Below are 24,016 nucleotides of genomic sequence, written 5' to 3'. Positions count from 1 at the left end.
GCAGTCTTACACACTTGATTTTCCTGCAGTACTCTCCAGATATATCTAAGGAATTAAGAAAAAGTGTATTTACAGTATCTGTATCAGTTCACCATACCTCCATGTTTGGCTGCCACACTGATACTTCCTGAGGTCGATGGTTCCAGGAATCTGTTTGATCCAAGAGAGAAGCCTGCCCAGGATAAATGCTGCCTGCCATGGCTGGTATCCCATGAGAACCAGAATAGCCAGATACCTTTAGGGTGAAGAAAAAAAGGTGCCATTAGTAGGATTTATGCTCCCCCATGTGACACAAAACCTCCTTCTCTAATTCATATGCTACCTGAGGATGCCCAACCAAACATCAACATTAGAAAGCACGTTTCAACCTCTGCAGTGAAGAAGATGAAAGTACTCTGAGAAACAAAACCAACCCTACTGATACTTCTGGAAGGCTTACATATGCACAGCTCATATTCAAGTTGATAGGAGCTGTGCAAACATCACCCTACAGGGCCATAAATAAAGTACCCCCCACTGTATGTTACAAGCTTCATTTCTGAGCGACTGCATGTAATTACTGTGCTTAGCTGCACAGCTTGAGATATTATCCACAGAAAAATCAAACTAGCTTTAGTAAGTCTGATATATTCTCATTAAAAACTTAAAACCTCCTCAGTCCTGTGGAAAAACAAATCTCACCTGAGTCTGTTATATATGGCTGTTGCTTTGAATAGACCTACGTGTACTTAAGGAAGGCTACCAGCCAACAGAAAATACAACTGTTTCAGAGAAATATTAGGGAGTTCAGTATCAATAAATCCAAGTAAAGTGCACCATCCAAACCTGTTCTATAAATGCACATGATTTCGTAACACAGCAGAAATTCCAACCCATCCCTAGACACCCCATTTCTACAGAAGAAATCCTATGATTCTTGATTCACTAAGAAATGTGTAGATGTGGCACTGAGGGACATGGATTAGTGGGCACAGCGGTGATGGCTGGACTGGATAATCTCCGTAGCCTTTTTCAATTTCAATGTTGGTATTCTCTGATCGTAATCTATAAATAAGGTCCTTAACCCAGACATTCTATGATCTGATAAATGCTAATGGGAGCACCACATTTCTTCAGTAAATATGAAAAAGTCTCATGTGCTTCACTCCAGCTTTAGGAATTTGAGCACTAGGTCAGATATGGAAATACTTACCATCTGGAGGAAACCTACCAGGCTCAATTCAGGGTTTGTTCTGATGTAGAACAAAAAAACACTTAGCAACAGTCAATGAAACTGAACAGCAGAAGAAGTGAATCAATCCCAAAAGCTGCCGCTAAGTTATAAACACAACATCTGAATAAATACATGCAGAGTTTAAAATATAATACCTGGTAGTGATTTGGCTGTACCATATGCTGAGGACTTGGATAAAACCCTTCACTGGACCTTGGGCTGGGGTAACCAGGCCTGCTGGGCTGCAAATACAAAGAACTTTTAGGAGAGTCTTTACAAACCCGAAATTAAACCCACAAAATGATTCTCTGGTGAAACGTATTTCACTAGAAATATCACTGGATATTTCAATAAGCAGCACTCATTCTGTCTGTTTCTGGGGCTTATTTAATTGCTTGCATGACGGGACCTTCTCTGTGCTGTTCTTAATTCCAAAGAGAATGCTCCAGAAATCTTACATCAGGCTTTCAGGTTGAAATCATATTGTTTCTAAGTTCATAATCTGCATTACATCCAGTTTTGTCATTGGTTGTTCTGTAACGGTTCCCAAAAGCAAACTGCTTTGCTTCAATCAGAATACCAATCTAACTCTGTTCAGCACAAATATTTACATGCATTATTCTTAGGACCAAAGTCAGTTCTGATCCTTAACTCCCATGTAATTCACTGCCTTAAAACGGAAGGCGCTTTTGGCCATATTCTGAACATGCTCCGCTCTGCAACCCATACCCAGCCATGAAAAATTGCTCCTATTAGGAAGGATAGCTAAAGAAAAGCTATCAGAGTATTACCCCAAGCATCGTGCTTGTCACTTTCAGGAGAAACAGAATTTTCTGCATGTAAACAAAGCTGATGTGTAATCACAGGAATATGTGAGAAAAATCAGAAGAAATTAGGAAAGCCCAATGAAAGAGAAGCCTTTTTGCCTGCACACACTGAACAGATCATCCTTTTGCCAGAGTAATGATAGAAATTTCACACTGCTGAAAGAAGCAGTGATAGAAAATGATGCTCAGAACGACTTACTTTTATCTTCAAAGTAGAAGTGTTCTCCTATTTATACTTGATGTTAACCTCTATCATAGAAACACAGAATGGCCTGGGTTGAAAAGGACCACAACGAACATCCAGTTTCAACCCCCCTGCTATGTGTGGGGTCACCAACAACCAGACCAGGCTGCAGAGAGTTAAAATAATGAATAAAGCATGCAGCGGTATGTGAATTAATTTAAGTTTTAATTTGGGAGTCGCACCTGAAGCTCTGATGATGATCAGTTCTAATTCAGTGTTGCTCATTCATCACGTTAGTTGGAAGTATTTATTTGAATTAGCCCCGAAGACTAAATGCATTCTTACACAACATTATAATAATTAAGCATTACTAAGTAGCTTAATATCGATATAGTAATAAATTTGAATTGCTATTAAGTAGGATATTGCTCTGATTCATGCAGTTCATCTGCTTCTGTAGCTCACTACATTCTCTGGTTATAACTGCATCAGATCCTGGCAGTTTATCTCAGAAGCCTGATCAGTGTGATAGATTATTGGCCATTCTTAACTGAAGTAAAAACAGTTCTAGGGTCTGCAATTCCTGGTTGCCATAGAGCTATCAAAATGGAGAACTAAATTAGGAAATCCATCTAGCCAACAAGCTAACAGACACGGAAACCAAAGGAAAATATGCTTCCTTTTGATTAATGCTGGGGGATGTACACAGCAAAAGTTGTCCCAGTATGACTTGCCAAGAGACGGGTAGATGTGGCACTGAGGGACGTGGTTTAGTGGGCATGGTGGGGATGGGCTGGTGGTTGGACTAGATGACCTTAGTTGATCTTTGCAGTCTTAATGATTCCAGGATTCTTCCCTCTGACTACAATCCCTCTGAGCACCAGAGCTTGCACAGAGGGCTACAGGAACTCATCACAAACCAATCAGGATGCGAATACTACTCCACACCACAATGGTAAGGGCACAAAATTAAATTCTCTAAAATATGGAGTCCTTCAAACAACAAAAAGCACTCCAGTCATTGAGAGAAGAGAGTGCTTGGCAGCTGGTGAGCTTAGACTGCAGAGCACCTCAGTGACATCCCACAGGACAGATATGCAATGGAACAAAGTTAAGAGTAATCGAAAACACTTAAGTTCCTCGGAAGTAAAACTGTGTTCAGAGTAAAGAAAATGAAAGAAAATACAATTAATTAATTTCTATTCTGATCTGTTATTACAAAAAAGCCTTTACAGGGGGGTCTGAAATCTCACCAGCTAACGTTTCACAGGAGAGATACAAGAGAGAAGAAAGAAAACGCCAGGAAACATTTTTGTGGCAACTATGGTACTCTCCTGCAAGTTAAATAAACAAGAATCAGAAATTTGTCAGTGCAAAATTATAGCAGAGATCAGCCCTAATAACAGTCTAAAGAGAGCCGGGTCATTTCAGGCAAGCATTAGCTGATGATGACGGAATTGGGCAGAACGCCGTTGTCTTAACCAACCCTTCAGACAAGGCTTGGAAGAAATAAATGGAATTAAAAGGAGCATTATCATTATTTTTAGAAACACTCATGCTTTGTGTTCTGATAACTACCTTGGGAGGAGCTTCATCTGATCCTCCTGAGTCCCAGGACACTGTGACTTGTCGCCTGGATTCCATTCTCATTCGTTCTTCTTGCTGCAGCTTCTCCTCCTCCAGTATTGTACTAAGAAAAACACACGGTATCTCAGAAAAACTCCTGTTTGATCTCTCACAAACCCCTCCGCGGGGCTCCCACATCATAAACTAATCAATACTATTTGACAGAGTGAGAACTGAAAGTCAGATCTCTCTCTTATGTACACTGGGTTTCTGAAAGCCTGAAGTAATACCCTGAAGGAATACATCTGTAGTATTATCACTGTGCTTTTAACATCAGAAGCACTATCAGGTCTTTAGAAAGCAGTGGTTGATGTTGTATAAAAATTTCTTTGCATGCTAACGTTTCTTTTGATGTGCAATTAGACAGAGAAATCCTCAGAGACAATAAATCAAGCACTTACTTGCATGAAAACTTATTTTTCACGAGAAAATATTCTACTGAATTGCACTAAAGGATCAAAACAAGCTGAAAATATACATTTATGGAAACTCCACAGAGCTTCAAAGCATTCCCATTTTTTCTCTGTTAAACAAAGCAGTCCAAAACACTTTAAATACCACGCTTTTCCCTTCCATTTCAGACTAAGCAGGAACACGTACAGCAGAGAAACTCAGCGGAACAGAAATATCTGAGAGCATTCACCCAGCATTTAAGCACTCAGGTCAGAAGGCTGCATTTCCAACAAAGCACAAGACAGTAGTAAAACTCGTTTGCTACTTACCACAGTTCTGACTATTAAAAAGACTGTTTGAAGTTCAACGTGATCCTGCTGCCCCCACAGCAGCCTCCTCCCAGCTCTGCTATGTGGATTATTAATGTTGGATATTTGCCATTTAAAAAATACTCAGAATGAAGCTTTGGAGGAGAGAGCTGCCAATTCGCTGGAGCTGCACACTACACGGACAGCAATGAGATGTGGGGAAGGCAGAGTATTTACATATCCATCTCCCCAGAGTGAGGACAATCCCGTAAAGCAGCCATTGCAGCTTCTTTATCACTCCAGCCTTTTGAGAAACAAAGCTCAGCTCTGAGTTTATAATCTGTGCAGTCTACTAAATAACCACCCAGAATTACTCATGCAAGGGATGAGATCAACTGCAGCAATCTATTCTAATCTTGGAACTTTGTTGCTTATTTCAAGAGTAAATTCCTGCTTGGTTGCAGACTAGAACTCTGCTTTTCCTTCCCCTGCCAAAAGAATCCGTGCCCCTTTTTAAAAGCAGCGAAGTCATCTTGTCTCGCTGCAGCTAACCCGCGTCTCTAAGTATTGCTGCAATTCCAATCCATCACTGCCGAAGTAACACAAGAATGTGGAACAAAAACAAAATCAGACAAGCTATTTGCAGAAGTCATCATGATAGAACGGCCACAGAAAAACAGCTACAGCCCCACAGAGGCGACTAAAAGGAAAACCCTTCTACTTTACCACCTCTTTCTTCCTTCAGAGTAATGAAAGAAGCATTTCTCACTTGAGCTCAGAAAGAAGGAGCCAAATCCCACTGCTTTAAGGTAGTTCATGCTTCAAATATTCAGCGTGCATTTCTACGTACCATGTGAAATCAGACAAGATGTGGCTGCAGACATAAACCGCGACTAAGATCTTTCAAATATACCTCAGAACTCAGCCAAAAAAACAAGCAACAAAACAAAAAACTCACCTATACACATATGTGCATATATATATATAAAATTCATATATATACTTTAACAAAGCTCTTGATGCAGCAGTTGCTCTAATCCAAGCTATGGGAATGGAACAAAAGCCAGCTAAAAGTAGCTGCCTAAATTTAGAGATGGCATATTGACAACTTGGGGCCACGGGAATGGTTTGTCACAGCACAGTCCTGATTTTCCACAAAAAGGAATGAAATATTGGTGCGCATTTCATAGAATCACAGAATGGCCTGGGTTGAAAAGGACCACAATGACCATCAAGTTTCAACCCTCCTCCTGTGTGCAGGGTCACCAGCTACCAGCCCAGGCTGCCCAGAGCCACATCCAGCCTGGCCTTGAATGCCAGGGATGGGGCATCCACAACCTCCTTGGGCAACCTGTTCTAGTACATCACCACCCCCTGAGTGAAAAATTTCCTCCTAATATCCAACCTAAACCTCCCCTGTCTCAGTTTAAAACCATTTCCCCTTGTCCTACCACTTAACAGCCGTTGCCCCTCCTGTTTATATGCTCCATTCAAATACTGGAAGGCCACAATTTGCCTTCACATCAAAGACATTCTACTTACGGCATACCACTATTTAATGGAATACCATCTGCATCCATTGTATCCCTGGCAATGATAATTTTCTACCACAGTGACTTGTTTTAGCTCAGATTCAGCTTTTTGCCTTCCAGCTCTCCTTCACCCCACCATGCTGCTCCTTGGCCTGTATTACCACAGGTTCTCCCCTCACAGCCCAGTGAGAAACATGAGGCAGATCAGTCGCAGCAGAGTTTGTACTTGGATGCCCTCGACTACTGCTGACAAAAAGAGAATATAAAATAGAAATGCCTTAGAGAAGCATCATTAAAAAAAAAAAAAACAAAACCCAAAAAAAAACCCTACAAGGAATATAAATGACTCACAGAAACGCCTTTGTTTTCACAAAGGGCCGACCGATCCATAGATGGAGTAGAAGCGTGCCAAGAGATATTTCTGACCCTTCCTCAGTGCAGCTGCTTAAGTACTCTGGACAGTTTATTAGAATTCACAGAAGGTCAAGAAAGTCACATCTAGGCATATTTTCCCAAACTTCTTGTATTCTTGGCAGCAAAGGGAATTATGAAGAGAAGAAGCCTTTCTATTCATATGGCTTCCTGAGCAAATCTGGACCCAGGGCATCTTCTTGGCTGGGCTGAGAAATCTGATGAAAGATCTCAGCTGTTACAAGTTTGTGTAACTGATAAACTTCATCCATTTTCCAAGAATCTCTTTACTAAAATTTTTCAGTGAGACTGAAAAGGAAACATTTACCAGGAGTTCGCTGTAGAAGTATCTGAAATACTGAAAGGCAGCCTTAAAAGCAACGTCAGTGTTTTCTCATATGGTGGTGTGGGAACCTACAGTAAATGCTGACCCTTGAACCAGCAGCTTCTTTCTTCCTCTCTGTGGTTTCTAGCCTTCAGAAATACAAGGCTGCATGTACATGAGCACATTTTCCCACACAGCCCTAATTTAAAAACACTTTCATATGGATATCATTTCTTATGGTCGCTGTCAAATACCAAAAGGCTCGTGAAACCTCCATCATATATATCAAGTATGTGCTATTTTTTGCCAGATGCCACAAACTATCAGGACCCAAACTGCCCCTATTCTTATCAGTTTTGTTTCTTTTCATTATAAGCAACATTTCAGGAACTACAGCAAATGCCTTCTGACAAGGCTCAAGTCCAACAAATTAACCATCTCGCTGCAAACAAACTTTAGGAGGCTGACTAAAGGCACTGTTTTAATTTATTTGTATTTTTTATACTCTTTTTAGAGTTATATCTGTATTTAATACATGACCTTCAGCCCAGGGATGCTACAAGGGTCAACACCTCTGCTGTTCAAGGGAAGGGCAGATGTGGCACTGAGGAATGGGGTTAGTGCGCATGGTGGTGATGGGCTGATGGCTGGACTAGATGATCTCAGTGGTCTTATCCAACCTTAATGATTCTACATGTGGAGGAGATGGTATATATCGCCATAGCAAGCATATGGTTATAGTAGAGCTAAGCGTATCTAAGTAATTCTGAATGGCAAGGTTGTAGAAGTAACGTTGCATTATTTGGGTTCATTAAATGCTTTTGGCCTATCATATTATTTACCACGTAGTGCAAAATTAGAAATATCCTGTACACATAATCATCAAGGAAACACATGCTTCCCCATCAAAATACTCTGGACTTTCACTCCGGCCCACTCAGGGACAGCACAGCAGGGCAGCATCGCTGCTTCCTGACTTCATCTCACTTCTTTCTTTGTTTTTCCCAAATTGAAAATGGGAGATGTAGGAAGTGAGGAGGAACTAAAGCTGGAAACGCACAAGCTGTTTTCTGTGTTTGCTCTGAAGACTAATTCATCCTTACTCACTAATTCATCCTTAATCACTCTGGACAGACCCCAAACCACAAAATGCCAGGCTTTGTTAGTACCCCAATAACAACACAAATTCTACAGTCACCAGCATCTCACGTGGCACAAGCAACTGCAAATAAAGTTTGTGCAACGCAGATGTTACTATGAAACACATCAAACAAACTGAGAACACGAAACATTTATGCTCCCATCACTGCTATTTCAGAAGCAGAAGTCTGTTTTTTCCCAAAGCTGTGGTCTTTGTTATTAAAAAGAGAGGAATGCTGCAGCGTTGCATCTCTGGCTTCAGGCAATCAGTCTGCTCTCAGCTTAAAACAACTACCCTGGAAAACATCCAGAACGAGCAGCAGCAACACCACACAGAAAAAGCCACCAAGGAAATGTCCAGTTTTTTGCAAGTTCATGGGAATTTGAGTTTTGAAACACAATCTTTCCTGGTTGCCTGAGATTGCCTCATAAAAGGGAACTGGCAAACTTTCTGATGAGATGCTGACTCTGAGCAGCACAAAGAAGCCCTAAAGACAACTGTGCTGCCAAACTTCTAGGAGGTAAAGGTCAACATTCTGGAGAAGCACAAAATTTTCTGCATTGGAGAGAAGAGAGCTAAAACTGGATTGTAGCACTGCTGTCAGTCCAGGAGAAAACCTCTTCTCTAAACTTCAAACAGCTTCTCAGCCTGGACATGAGGAAATATTTCTTCTCAGAAAACATGGTCAAGCATTGAGGTAGGCAGCCCAGGGAGGTGGTGGAGTCACCATCCCTGGAGGCGCTGAATAAAAGGGCAGATGTGGCACCGAGAGACACAGGTAGTGGGTATGGTGGGGATGGGCTGATGACTGGACTAGATGATCTTAGTGGCCTTTTCCAACCTTAATGATTCTATGGTTCTCAACCTCGTAGCATGACAAAAAGAGGGGAAAAAAATCTGGTGATACCTTTCCACTTTCATTTTTCTCCTCCTCTTCCCTTTCTGACTCACAACTTTATGAGTAGCCTAAATTTTCAGCAGTGACCAAGAGTGCTCCTCTTCCCTACCCTGTCTGAGTTTACACTATCTTCCTACCAACATTTTTTATGGCTTCATTCCCCTCTGTGCCAACCAAGAGTTATCAGTACAATCTGACTGCAAATTAAAGAGACTTCTATTTCTCTTGAGCAAAAAAAATAAATGAATAAAAAGAAGAAAATGAATTGCCACCTAGTACCCAAACCATACTGTTGTGTCCTATCTTTTCCCTGTAGTCCCTACCCGGGCCTATCATTCCTTCCTGCACAGTCAATTCTACACAGCCAGTCAACTCTACATAGTCAGCTCCTTCTGGGAAGGGCTACGTACTTCTCTAGCTATGTAAATTATTTGGCTACAGATGAGCTCTCAGAGTTACACACAGTGGAACACCTTAAGAAAGAGGAAAAAAACAGAATACACAGGGATAGCTTATCCATACAGGCACTCTGAAACAACATCGTTTCAAACTAAAACTGCATCTCATTTTAACAACTTCTGAATTTTCTTCTAACACCAACACCAAGTGAGAGCATACAAGGTATTACGAACACAAGTGAAACAAGATGTAAGATAAAACTTAAGAACCTGGTAATGAATCACAACAAGTTCAAGAGTGGATTTACAGCTGTACAATACCCACATATTGACCGAGGCTTATGTTGTCTCAGTAAAACCAACACTGAACACTTAGAATATCACAAAAGTGGTCATAAATGTTAGATATGTCTGGACAGTATCTTGGTAATGCTTCAAAGTTTAGATATCACCCCTATACCACATCTGGAAAATGAATGCATGGACTCTAGAATAAATCATTATGAATAAGAGTGTGAATTTAGACTGGTGTCAAAATCATGTACTCACACTTACTGCAAGATAAACTGTAAGGCACTGTACCTCCTGCAAAATGATTTCTAGTACCAAAAACCTGGCTTTCTGATGTTAAAACTTAAAGTACTGTAATGGAAGATAAAGCAAAAACAAGTATTTCTGAGCAAGGAAATAACCTTTCAGAAGAACAACCCTACCTGAGTTGTGCTTTAAGTTCAGTAAACCTGGGTCGTCTGCTAGGGTCGTATGCCCAGCACTTGGTCATAAGGCTGTAGAGGGTGGGAGGGCAGTTCGGAGGCATGGGGAGCCGCTCACCATTCTCAATCCGACCAATAACGTCATTATTTTTCACTCCCTGGAAGGGCTTTACCCCATGCATCAGGATCTCCCACATACACACACCTACAAAACACAGAAAACAATTCATTTGGTCTGTGTGAGCACAGAAAACCTGTTTAAAATAAAAGAAAGCAATCCCTTCCCCCCACCCCCAGCACACATAGCTTTAAGTGTGCAGAGATTTAATAAGAATGGTGACTAAAATAAAGGACAAAAGCCTTCTTTCAGAGCTGTTACATACGTTAGAAATATATCTGCTCCCAGAGCAGCTGGCTGGATTTGCACAGCCAAACAAGGCAATTTCAATAAAAAAGCAGAGCCAGGGAATCAATCCCTACTTACCAGCTGAGAGCAGAAGGGAGAGGTGTGCAGTAAGATCACATACACACTACCAACCAGAACTGCTGGTGAGGAAGCATGACCCGCAGCTGGCTCACAGCAGCCTGGTTTCACATTTAGTTACGTTCTACCTATTGTAAATCAGAACGGTTGCTCACAATGATGTAAAACGAGCCGTATTTGCTTCTCTCTGACTAGTTCCAACCGGCTTGTTCAGACTGGTAGGATGTTATTTTCACTTTGAGGGTGATTCAGCCCTGGCACTGATCCCATTTTTATTTTTTTTTCTGCTGAAACCACATAATAAAACAGCTTCTGTTGAAACTACGTTAAAAGCACAAAGAGAAAAACGATCTGTTGGTTTACTATCAGCCAGTACGTTCCAAGGGCTTAATTCTTCTAACTGGGACTGTGCTGGAGCATTCACCATATTACTATAAAAATCACATATCTTTTGCTTGAAAGCATTTGTATTTCAATTTGCCATTGCCTAACTTGTCTATGTTGCTCTTATTTAATATCTCATCATTTTTGTTCCTTCACACAGCCTGTGTTTGTGTTGTCTGTCCACACAAGCAGTCAGTAAGCTCTAGCATGAGCACAGATTAAATTCATATAAAAGCTTTCAAACTTAAGAAAAAAAGATTCAGGTTTCAGGATATTTTCATTGACCTGTATTTTCATTCAGCTCCCAGTCATATTTTGTGTGAGTGCTATGAGATACGGTTTAGTAGCTTAGTGGGTAGTAACAATGATGGGAGGATGGTTGGACTAGATGATCTTATTGGTCCTTTCCAACCTTGTGATTCTATAGACTGCAGGCTATGAGGAGCTATCAAAGATAAATTAAGTGGGAATTTAGCATTAAAGAGCTGGAAACAGGACAAGATGTAGGCTGATCTGGGCCTTAAGAAATTAGAAGGAAAAAGGAAAAGAAAAAAAAAAAAAAAGAAGAAAATACACAGTAAAAATATACAGCAATATCTGGAAATTATTAATCTTACAGGGAATTAAATGAAGCATTGAACATTTCATGGGACGCTACAAACCCCAGCCTTTGGTATTCACCTACCAAACATCCACACATCACTTGCTGAGGTAAACCGTCGGAAATTGATTGACTCTGGAGCCATCCATTTGATAGGTAACTTTCCTTTGGAAGCTACAAGAAGACAAGAAGGCAGGTCATTATTTCTGTTCTCAGGGAAAGGGTAGGAAGGCATTGCAATAGGCTGCTCAGGGAGGTGGTGGAGTACACCATCACTGGAGGTAATCAAGAAGAAGGTACGCTGAGGGACACACTTTAGTGGTCATGGTGGTGATGGGTTGATGGCTGGTGATCTTAGTGGTCTTTTCCAGACTTAATGGTTTTATGATTCAGAACGTACTGCTACTAAATCTGAAACTGACCTGAAAACCTCAGTTACACAGCAGGTATTCTTAAATGGTTAACTGAAAAAAGGGTAGCTTGCCTGGCCTTACAAAAAAAGAACCCAAAAACCACAAACAACAAAAAACTCCAAAGAACAGAACAAAATAAACCAGTCACCGAAGCCTCAGCCTCTCAAAAATATCTTGACAAGAATATTCTTCACCTCCTATGAGATTACATTAGCTACGAGATATTGGTTTAGTGGTTTGCTGTAGCTATGGTAATGGAAGGATGGTTGGACTAGATGATCTTGTAGGTCCTTTCCAACCCTGTGACTCTATGATTCTATACTCAGGTTAATACAATACTATCACTTCAGACATGTCTGAAATGTGGACAACCTTCTAAAAACCATGAAAAACAAACAAACAAATAGAATTTTACCCCCAAATGTATTTCTACTTTTTCAACTTAAATCAGACTCTGTGATTCTTCTTTTTGATGCACGCGTGTAGGACTTTACTGCCACCTTTTCAATTCTTGAACACTTTAAATCATTTTACCCAAAGCAAAAAAAAAAATCTTCTAGACCAAGAGTATCTGGTCAATTCCTTTTGACAATAAACTTAGCACTGGGAAAAGCAGTGTCTTGTAAGATGAACCCAGAGTGCCAACTTACCTTTATAATAAGTACTGTCTTCCATGTATCGGGATAAGCCAAAGTCACCCAATTTCACACAGTCAGTGGCAGATACCAGCACGTTTCTAGCAGCAATATCTCTGCCAAATAGAGGAGATAGTATTTATAGTTGTTTAGAAACTTATGTTTAAATATTTAAAGGCTAAAAGGTTTTGGCAGTTCAAATTAATGGGAAGAAGAAAATCTGCCTTGCGTGAGGTGAGGAAATGCTTTAACATTGCAGTCCTGTTAGGAGCTTCTTAAGGAGCCCAGTTTTAGTGGTACTACAGTGCTTCCAATAAGACACCCATATTCTTTTCCTGCAGCTTCCTAGGTGAGAGAATCAGCCTTATTCGTTTGTTGAATCTGGATATTGGCAGGCTTACAGACTTAAACTTGAGCAGCAGCCTGAAATGATCTACTTCCTCCCATTTCAGTACAATGCAATTGAAGTCATCTAACAAAATTTTACTGCTAGAGTTAAAATTAGCAGCTTCTTGGCCAAAACTCAAATATCTGCTGGGTCTGTTATTTACAACTCTTATACACTTATATAAGTACATATAAATATGTAATGTGCACATACACATACATATGTATGCATGTTCGATATATGTTACATATCATTTGCACTTAAATATTTAAACACGGACAGAACGTTCAAGGTCCAAATGCTTCACGATAATCTGAATTCTGTCAGCTGTTAATTGCACACAATACAGGGATAAATTCAGTCCTCTGAATTGACGACTGAATTTGAGGAATTCAAAGGTGATAAAAATCTGAAACACACCAAGATAGAAATACAGGTTCACTTTTTAGCTAAGCAAGCAGTTGTGTGATACAAACATTTTATTCTCCCTGTTCTTTGCTTAAGCAGCCAGCTGCCCCTTGCTGTACCTCTCTGTGTTCAGAAAATGACAGAGCTTTTGTAGGAGATGTTGTAACAACAATGCAACAACTCGGATGGAATTTATTCCTCTGATTAAAATGAAGCACCATCTCCAAGTCAATCTAGGAGTGGGCCAGCAGGTGTCACTCTTGAAAAGGGGGTTATTTTGCTATCAGTCTAAAAAAAGCTGAACTAACATGAAGATGGATGTAAAACATAAATGTATCGCTGCTACATAAGCTTAAAATATAAATCTGTATGTATGTTAATCGTGCATTTTCACTCAAGCAAGTGTATCCAGCACCCAGCATACACCCAACCAGCAATCTGCTAATCTAGGACATTTATTCCTTGATGTTTCAACCTGCTACATAAAAAAACAAATACACACACACACAGAGTCTTACCTATGTACAAATCTTTTGCTCTCCAAGTAAGCAAGTGCTGTGCTAAGCTGGTAAGCGTAGAGGATCAGGGAGGCCAGGTCCAAGCTGAATTTTCTTACTTGCAAAAACGACCTCAGCTTTTTGCATAAAGAAGAAAAAAAATGGAAGTAGTCAGGATGAACGATAACGGATTCAAACAAGCTGCATCTCAAACTGTCAACTTTACACAAGTGTCATCAGGTCTGCCTTTGTTTCAGACTGCATGAGATCAGAAAACTATCTGGCCATGAAATAACACAATATAGTGGCACCAAATGCTCTGTATAAATTAAAACAAGGATTTAAGGAGTAATTTGGACAACAGGACATAAAGTTTATAATCTCGTGACAGAAAATGACTCCTCTGTAGTTTTTCGTGTCTCTTGTTTTGCCTGCTGTTGGTTTTCTTTTGGAATAATGAATTGCAGGCTAGTAATTAAAATGACAGTCTTACAGGATGAAATATTATTTCAGTTCACATTTTCAGATATGCACAAAGGAAATAAATCAATTTTAAAATCTGAGATCTAGCTTGGTATAAAAACCATTCATCCAAATGACATGATAATGAGGAAAGTCAGCCTAACAAGGGTCACTGCAATGAAGAAGAAACACCAGAAATTCAGTGTTCCTAGGGAAAAAGTACAGTATTTCTCGGGAAGCTTCCAAGAAGTGAAAAATAATAGTCTGTAACTACTGTCAGTAAATTGTCGTGAGCCATCTCAGTCTGTGAACAGCAAACCCACCTGCTTTCATGTGCCAAGTTCAGTTTTCCAGAAGCAACTATTCAAGACTGGGCAAGTGATTTGGATGGCTTTAAACACCCACTTCTACCTTTCCTACAAATCCCCCCTGCTATCATCTCCTTCAGTTGCTGCCCACACAACACAAGCCTCTTCTGCCACCTTCAAGGAACAAAAGAGGTACTACATAATTTCCCTTCCTGAACGCAAGCTTGCAAATGCTGTTTAAACGGTATCTCGTTATCATCATCTGCCTTGACACACGTCATGCTCACACCCTGCAAAAACAACTGAAGTTCTTCTGAAAACTGTGACTTAATCACTTTGGTATGAGCTGATGCAGATCCCTCACTGGAGGAGTTAGGTCAAGTTCTGCCATTCCTGTATCTGAGTCCATAATTCTAAGACAAGTATGATATCATGTCTGTCGAGTCTGCCTTTGCCTTAGTGCAGATAAGTGTTTTTTTCAGTCTTTTGCAAAGCCAGATGAGAGGCCAAAGACGTGAGTATTTTTCATACCTCTCCAAGTGTACAGAGCTCCATGATTATCCACACTGGGTTTTCTGTAATAACTCCAATAAGCTTCACAATGTGAGGATGATCAAACTGACGCATCGTTACTGAAAGGAGGAAAAACAAGTCAGTATGCTACAGAAAATTTGGGGGTTTTGAACCATCAAGAAGCTCTATCCTGACTGAGCAGAACATGAGCATGCTGACCAATCAATTCAGTGTACGATCTCTGAACCTGTGCCGTTCTACTGGAAGAAGAGGGGGAAGGATAAAACTGAATAATTCAATGGCTAAAAAGACGTATGTTAGCTTATGTCACAAACACACAACCTCATGTAACAACTATGCTCACATTTGGTCTTATTTTCTATGGGCTTAATTAACTTTTCAGTCTCAGCAATGCAGTCAGTATATTTCATGCATTAAGACATAGAAATGCTTATAAATGTTCCATGGAGGTATTTTTGTTAGCTTAAAGGAAATAACAGTCCTCTGATTTTATTTTCATCTCCCAACATGCACATGATGAGCACTATTAATTTCATTTTACAGCAATCACTGAACTAGCAAGTCTGCTTTAGTTCACATACAGCTTGAGAATAATTCCTGTCCCTCAATAATGTGGCTTTTAATAAATCATAAACTAGAAGAGTAGGCATCTTTGGATTCCCATTCTGAAGAGCTCTGAATCCTACTCCTGCACCCTAGTTCACAGCAGTTGTATAACCAATACATTCTGCAATGTGAAATATCCCAAGAGAAGTTCTTGGACAATGCTACTTGTATGACCTAATCTCGTAATAGTTCACTGGCATATTTTACTGCACAGAAACTTAAATGGGTCCACTTAAGAACAAACTCTTTAAATATTCATGTGTTATGAATACTAAGGGAAAAGAATCAATAAAACAAACAAACCTATCAATCATGTAGTTTAACACATTAATGAAAAAGAATAAAGAATGAATGGTGACACATCAACCGGGCAACAAAAACTGATAAAACATATAGAATGGGAACTCCATTCCTAAATAACTCAATTTCCCTCCTACCTTTTGAAGTCAAGGGCATTTCAGAGCGCTATGATGGGGATGGGTTGACAGCTGGACTAGATGACCTTAGAGGTCTTCTCCAACCCTAATGATTCTGTGATTGCAGTATTAAAATCTTGAAAAATAATGTATATTAGAAACAAAACACCCATTACTTATTCTCTAATACTGATCTAACTGAATGAAATAAACATTTCTTTATTGATCTAAAATGAAGCAGGAATATGGTTATATCAATGGAGAAGGAATTAGCACAAGTATTTTGATACTTCACATGGCCTTATCGGTTTTAAATATATTTCACTGCTGGAAAGGATCTCCCAAAGACTAATTTTATCGGAGTTACCCGACAAACTCAAAAACTCATTTTGCCATTCAGTTTCATGAAGATTCAGTTTCCAGAAGGAATGAACAGCTTGTGGAAAGAAGCAATTTACCAAAAAAGAAAGTAAGTGGAAGATTAATAAAAACCTACAAATCCCATGCAGATTATATGGTAGCACATACAAATGCCTCAATGGTAACACACTGCTATGCAAGAGCAGACAGGATTGAAGAAACAGATGTTACTGATAGAAATATCTTCTTTCATATAGAATCACTGAGCCACTAATGTTAGAAAAGATGATCTTACCTAGTCCAACTGTCAACCCATTTCCATCATGCCTACCAACCCATGTCCTTATGTGCCACCCCTACCACAGACTCCGGGCAGTTCTAATGTCTGACCACTCTCCCAGAGAAGAAATTTTTCCTAACATCCAACCTGAACCTCTCCATGCAAGAGTCAATCCTAAATCTTTTCAGCTCTGGTAAGCTCACCACAATAAACTAAAATGCCCAAAGTACTAAATTAGTATGATTTATACTACCAATAAGTATGATCTTTCCGTCATACTTTGAAGGTCTGAATTTGCAAAGCTTTTGTGTACGTACACGTTACTAAAGGAAAGAAAAATGTCTAAAGCTTTTAGCAAAACAGCCAGCTTTGTCTGGATGGTGGATTTGGGCCCTTTAGAGAATGCTCTTACAAACAATGAGGCAACATCTCAGAGTTTGCAAAGGAGAAACGTAATGGGTTGGAATTACTATTAAAAAAAGGAAGAAAAACAGAAAAAATGATTAAATCAAACTTTAAAGCACTATTTGTCTGCCTATAATACTGGTGTTTCTTGATCTGTTGAGCTCAAGAGTCTAATAAAGTATCACTAAATTACTTTCTACATCGCAGTTACTTTCTACATTAGGAGACAGCTGTTTACCTTTGACTGCTAAGTTATTCCTAAAAGCAACAGTATTTACTTTTCCAAGTAAATGAACGGATTATAGCAATTTAAGAAACATATGACATTCCAAAAATAAAAAGCCATTGGCTATGAACACATTTTCTAAACAATTAGAATAAAATGGAACAAAAAGAACATCAAGTAGAGAAGTACATTACAAAATCCAGCTATAATGAATTGCAACATTAAAAATCATTAAGAAGGAAAGAAAAGATCAGATTTTTGACACTCCAAAACCAGTTCTGAAGTCTTCCAGGAGTCAGACATCACTGCTGAAATTTGGGAAAGCCCAAATAATCCACATCTAATCACATACAAGGGCAATGCCAAGACATAAAGCAGTCTTCCTGGCATATATTGCAGGAGAGAACAAAGCCCATACTATACATTAATAAACCAAATTCCTATCAGAAAACTCCGGCACAGACGGCTGCAAAGTCTTTCCAAGGACAATTTACAGAAGCCAGTGATGTAATACTCACAGGCTTCTTGTAGGAACTTCTCTCTAACGCTGTCTGAGGTGCAGTTTTTACACGTTTTGATTGCTACAGCCATGGCTGGATTTTCCTGAAAGAGATTTAGAAATAACTGAAACACAGAACACATAAAATTAGGTCTAAAAACTAGAACAAAACTGACTTAGAGAAAGCGAATATTAACCAGAATACCTTTAGTTATGAACTTAATTTTGAAAGCATCCATGTTAAAATATCATTATAACTGAGACACTTTGTGTGCGTTTCTGTCTAATTAAAATTAAATCTGTTTTAAATTACATGAATTCGTACAAAAATTCTGACAGAAGATGATTAAGTGTTCCAGCATTACAGAATATCAGAACAGAAGCACAATTAAAGGGAACAAGTAGATACAAGCCTGAAATACACACTTGGCTTCTGCAAGCAGCTTGGAAAGCCAAATAAACGGCTTCTAGTGGCTTTTGCAGTGCAAAGACCAGCTATAACTTTGGACTGACTCAAATCCTTTATACAAAGCAGACTGCTAACAGGATACATATTAAGTCAGCTTTTCAACTGAATTCAAACTACAAAGTGAAGTAAAAGGTTTTATAAATGAGCTTCACAGTCAGTTACACCAAGAGCTTAAAACTGAGTTCAACAGAACACAAGTATCCCAAAGCAGAAACAGATCTGAGCATCTGATTGCTTATCCTCCCAGTACAGAAAAATGAGAAGCTCTCAGACAGCCCAAAGGAGGCCTCCTGGCTCAGGAGGAGGCTTTCATCTTATCTTCCTTTGGTGTGTCTTACAAACACTCCTTTCTAAGGCACAGACAGCACCGAGGAGTTGGAAGAGAGTTTCTTTCCTAGAGAAGCTCTTGGCATTCTTTCTTCACAGGGATTCAAAACACAATTTACTTGCAAAATGGTATATATATATGTATTTTAAGTTTAAATCTCTATTTGGCAAGTGCAGAACCTGCATAATGAGCTGGAAAGCTCACGGACTGCTGGCTCTCACAAGAACAGCTCTGCATTAAGTTGCAACAGAAGTTGCTCCATCCACGAGGGGGGCTCCATCTGCTCCCTCTCAGCACATCCCCACTGCTGTATTCTGGGCTCAAGCATCACTTTGACAACTCTTAATGAACTGGAAAAGCAGGTGAAGTGTTTTAAAAGTAATGCTGGTCAAGGCCTGGGGAAGGATTAATGGCTTCCCAAAAAACTGCAGTCCTGAGGAGAAGCACTTGGTGGTCCTGTGGATGAAAAGCTGGATGTAAACCAGCCTGGAAGGCCAACAGTATCCTGATCTGCATTAACAGAGGGATAGCAGAAGGGAGGAGGAGGAGGTTGTCCCCCTTTGCTTTGCCCTTGTTGAAGCTACATCTGTATTACTGCATCCAGGCCTGGAGTCTCCAAGATGTGGAGCTGTTGGAGTGGGTACAGAGAAGGACCATGAAAATGATCAGAGGGCTGGAGAGCCTCTCAGCATGAAAAAAGGCTGAGGAAGTTGGGCTTATTTAGCATGGAGAAAAAAAAGGCTCTGAGGGGAACGAGGCATTCCAGTACCTAAAAGGAGCTTATAAGCAAGAGGGGAACCTACTGGGAAGACAGTAATGGGAAGGGGGAGGGGGTGGCATTAAACCAAAAGACTTAGATATAAGGAAGAAATTATTTACTCAGAGGGTGGTGAGGTGATGGAACAAGCTGCTAAAGGCCAGGTTGGATGGGACCCTGGGCACAGTACACAGAACATCAGTAGAGTAAGAACCTCACAAGTGCAATAAACACTGATAAATGAGACTTTCAAAATGGCATTTGAGCTGCAGAATAAGATCCCAGGCATCTCTCCTGTGCTTTCACATGAGAACTGGACACACACAAAGATAGAAAAGCTATCATGTTACTGTAAATGATTTGTTACCTGTTCTATCATTTCTTCCAGACATGTAAATTACAGTCTATGCTTATTTCATCAAAATTTAATGATACCTCACTATTTCCACTTTACATATTTGAGTATGTAGGTGTGGTAATATTTTCATTAATAAAAGTAATTAGCAGGTTATCATTTAGAGAAAGCTGAGTAGGCACATGATGACTTAACAGAATCTATTTTCTATTTTATTCTTTTTCAAGAATAAGAATGGAGATGGACACCATTTACAGAACAGCTCCAAGAAAAGAGGTCTATCTTTGGTTCCTCCAGCACCCAATTCAATTCTTCATCTATATACATAGTGATCTTCATTTTGATCACTGAAATCTGGAAAACACATAAGCACTAGTCTGAAGTTCATGAGTGCCACTGGTTTCGATGAGGTGAGTCACACAATAAGATCTGGCTGGCTCTGCATCTATTTATATCTTTACCCTGAAGAAATAGCAATAACTAATATACTAATATACAAGTCTACAGATACTTTTTTTAGATACCTGAAAAATGAAGAATATGCTCTACATGGGGATTATTCAGATAAATAAACCACAGTATCAACATTTGCTTGTTCTGGAAGGCATAGGAGGCAGACCTTTATTTATCTTAAATCCAAAGCTTTTGTTTGTTTGCTTGTTCTTTTGTTTCAGAAGTGAAGCTTACCGGACTGATGTAAATTCCTTGGTGCACGTCTCCAAATTGTCCTTCACCAATGCAGCGCCCCAGTTCAATTCTCTCCCTTTGAATTTCATAATCTCTGGCTATAAGAATATAACGCACTTAAAATATCAGATCTCGGAGGAAAGGCAAAAGGAACAATCCACAAGCTACCAAACTCAAAGTCAGTCACTCCAGCGTCTCACAAATGAATAACTAAGATTAACATACATTGCACACCAACCTATACAAATGCTGTGTACACAGTGGAAACCTCTTAAACAAAGGCTTGAATCAAAGCATTGAAAATGGAACTGTGGACTATAATTTCTTAAATTTTAACTATTATGCATTATTTATTTCAATGCAATGGACATAATTAAACCTTTCTTGCTAGTAAAAGACAAAACATGAATAGCCCAGGATAACAGAGATGATAATAAACACAGCCATGGTTCACATGCTTTTATGAGTTTAAGAGAAGTCCACTATGTGGTATTTTAGATCTTGGAACCATCAAATAAGCCAGGAGAATTTTTAAAGAGGTAACTGCAAGAAAACAAATACAGAAACAAAGAGCATGGCAAACAAAGGTAGAATGAAAGCCGAATTTTGAGTGCGCTACACCTCCATCAGTCTGTAATTGAAGTAAAATTGATAGAACGCATTGCAGCTTATGCAATTTTATTAACTTCACTGCCAGCAGACTGAGAGTTTTTCTGATGAAAATGCCTCAGCACTTTGGCAAAAATATTTAAGCAATTGCAAGTGAATGACTTCATTTGCAATTTGATTTCTAGCAGACACGGAAAAATATTTCTGGAACAGCAGAAAAGCATGTACCGTATTATATGTTTTCACCTCTATTACTCAGAGAAAAATATAAGCTACCAGCTTAGGACTTAAGGATTGATTTTTTTGCACTTCATTAATACTACAGAAATAACGTAGTCTAGAGATGGATAACACTGTGATAAATGCCCTTTTCATTTCTTGCTTTAAGTACTGCACTTTCCTCTTTAAAATCCCAAAGCTAGTTGGTTTAACTATAGATACATAATGTTTATTAAATGAAAGTGAATAGGAAAAATTCCACATCATTCCAAACTGCAAGCATACAAGGATGGGTAAAGGATCTCCTGTTACCTTCATCTATTCCATAGCTTTCTGCAGTGCAATTAAGAGAAAGATCAAATGCTTACTTAGAGCTTCTTAAAATCAAGTCAAGGACAAACATTTCTTTTTTAACATTAAATAAAGGAAGAACTGTACAAATGCAATTTTAACTTTACATTGGCAAAAGTCACAGGTCTGTTCTTGTGATCTGAGCTGCCCCAGCCCTGGGAGAGCTGAACACTTGAACCCACTTCAGTGCAGCACAGCACTTAATGCTGGTGTCAACAGCCCATCCCATTAGCTTTGAACTGAAGGCATAAACTGAAGTGATCAGAGTCATCCAGTGCTGGACCACAAGTAATTAGCTCAATGGAAATTTAAAAGAAAAGATTACAAAATAATTAAGACAATCACACAGAGTTAATATGCTAAAAAAGAATGAAAGGATTTAGGTTATCATAGCGCTTTTTTTGATCCTGCAATTGTTTTAATGGAATTACGTAATAACTTACTGCAAGATGTTCAAAGCTCATTGTTTACTTCTAGAAAACATATATTCTTGCTTTCCAAATATTTTCCGCAGTAGCATATTATACAATAAACACTGAAGTGGTTACAAAACCCTTCTGTCTCATGAAAACCTGAAGAAATCCCTACACACAGTCATGATTCTCCAGCAGAAGATGGTATCAGCTCAGCACCATCCTCCCCTGTCACCAAACCAACCTGGTATTTCTGTAGGCGTTCTTTAGAAGCAGACAGAACCAACTGCCTAATGCTACAGAAATCCCAGGCTGTCAAAATACCCCTGTGTGTTGCAGGTGTAACTTAAAATCAGCATATGGACTTGTATGTGAAATCAGCTGATTCTGACAGATTAAGATAACATCCTAACCCAAATATTCCATGACAAGATCCTGGCGGTGGCCAATGCATGATCTTTTTTTTTTATTTCAAAGATGAAGACTAAGAAGAACTTCGTGTTTTAGCTCCCCGAGTCTTTCATTTTGAATAAAGCTGCATGTGGTATGGATGACTTTGCTCTAGAGAACAGCATGTGTGACACAGAGCAAGGATCGAGGATGGGATACGGTTACAAAGCGGTATCCAAAAGCATTCTTAATTCCTTGCCTTCATGACAGAAATCTTACTAAATCTTTATGCACTGTGTTCAGCATCACAGTAAAAAATAAATCTCCATTTTATGACATTTTGAGACATAAAAGGGAGCTCACAGTGAGGTCACTGACGACACCAAAAGCTATGACAGAACCTTAGTTTCACAACCTGAACTTAAAAGAATACTTAAGCTAGGAATCTTTTAAACATCATCGAGCAATATGTGAGCAAAGAACATTAAATCGTTAAGGCTGAAATGTAAGATGCAGTCCCAAAGAAGCTGTTGGACAGAAAAGTTCCAGTAAACATACTTACTTGATGGCATTGTATAAGTATCTTCTTCATCTATAATCTCTGCATAGTCATCTGTTTCTGTAAAGGGAGGAATTAAAGAGTTTCGGGAAAAGCAGATGAAAACACTTCACCAAAACAGTATCTCCAATATATCAAAGCTGATAAGTCACAATCCCCCACTTCAACAGCGCTGGGACACATTTACAGTAGCGTGAATAAAACTTGCTCATGCATAATTTATGGCATGATAATGACCCCAAGTGCCAATTATGCTACGTCACATCGATGCATTCAACAAGGAATAAAAGAAAGTTTCATTTGTATTCAGAAAAGCCTAAGTTCTCTAACTGAATCCAACCTAAACCATCGACTTCAAAAGAAAATCCTCTTAAGAGCAAATTCAACCACAGGGGAAAAAGACACAAAACAACACAAAACATTATTAATGGGTTAAATTGTTTCATCTCCAATAAAGTGTGAACAATAGTTAGCTAATATTTATGCCAAACAAGCAAAACAGATGGTAAAGATGCCCACTTACTGTCAGTGCAGCAAGGTGAGCAATTTTCTGTACTATTTCCTAAAGCAAACAGATCTTTTTCTCTTGTACTACTCTCATTTTGTTTAGTAGAAATTTCCTACCAGACCTGCTGTCTCAAATCAGCGTCCTTAGAAAACACCCAGCTTTCCAAGCTTTCAGAAAAACAGCATATTTCTTCCTCTGTTTAAAACTTCTGACTTTTAAACCATCAGTTCTCATGTAACTGGTGGCACCTCCTGCCCTGTGGCTCCTTCTGTTGCTCTGAAGAGCTTCCAGGCCATGTAAATCATTTCCTAATGGTCATTAATTCTCCCAGGGTTTACAAAACCAATCCGCAACAGTGAAATAATCAGCCACTGCCAAGTTGTTAAATTCTATTCACCAACTTTAATTGCATGGAGGTTCTCAAAATTGAGTAATTTCAAGTCCAGTATGAGGTTTTAACAGCTGTTTTCAGTTGATTACATATTGGGCTGCCTCT

The 24,016-nt window shown here is 39.3% G+C and overlaps 1 protein-coding gene across 23 annotated transcripts in view; it reads right to left on the bottom strand.

Annotated features, from left to right (window-relative positions):
- PTK2 (protein tyrosine kinase 2) overlaps positions 1-24,016 on the bottom strand; it is a 151,238-nt gene that overhangs the window by 16,453 nt on the left and 110,769 nt on the right. For 15 of the 23 annotated variants that reach the window (XM_085539299.1, XM_085539296.1, XM_085539293.1 and 12 more), the window contains 11 exons: positions 23,016-23,072; positions 20,472-20,569; positions 17,895-17,979; positions 15,081-15,181; positions 13,801-13,916; positions 12,502-12,602; positions 11,523-11,612; positions 9,970-10,174; positions 3,803-3,914; positions 1,369-1,455; positions 98-235 (listed from right to left, as the gene is read on the bottom strand). In XM_085539299.1, coding sequence (XP_085395425.1) covers positions 98-235; positions 1,369-1,455; positions 3,803-3,914; positions 9,970-10,174; positions 11,523-11,612; positions 12,502-12,602; positions 13,801-13,916; positions 15,081-15,181; positions 17,895-17,979; positions 20,472-20,569; positions 23,016-23,072 — 1,190 coding nt within the window. Of the gene's footprint in view, positions 1-97; positions 236-1,368; positions 1,456-3,802; positions 3,915-9,969; positions 10,175-11,522; positions 11,613-12,501; positions 12,603-13,800; positions 13,917-15,080; positions 15,182-17,894; positions 17,980-20,471; positions 20,570-21,611; positions 21,633-23,015; positions 23,073-24,016 lie in introns of all 23 variants that reach the window. The other 8 variants (XM_085539291.1, XM_085539290.1, XM_085539286.1 and 5 more) reach the window with 1 other exon arrangement.

Source organism: Coturnix japonica, chromosome 2 (genome assembly GCF_054131305.1).
Source record: "Coturnix japonica strain WE chromosome 2, WE-NBRP24, whole genome shotgun sequence".
NCBI classification, from domain to species: domain Eukaryota; kingdom Metazoa; phylum Chordata; class Aves; order Galliformes; family Phasianidae; genus Coturnix; species Coturnix japonica.
This window is presented reverse-complemented; position numbering and strand designations above follow the sequence as displayed.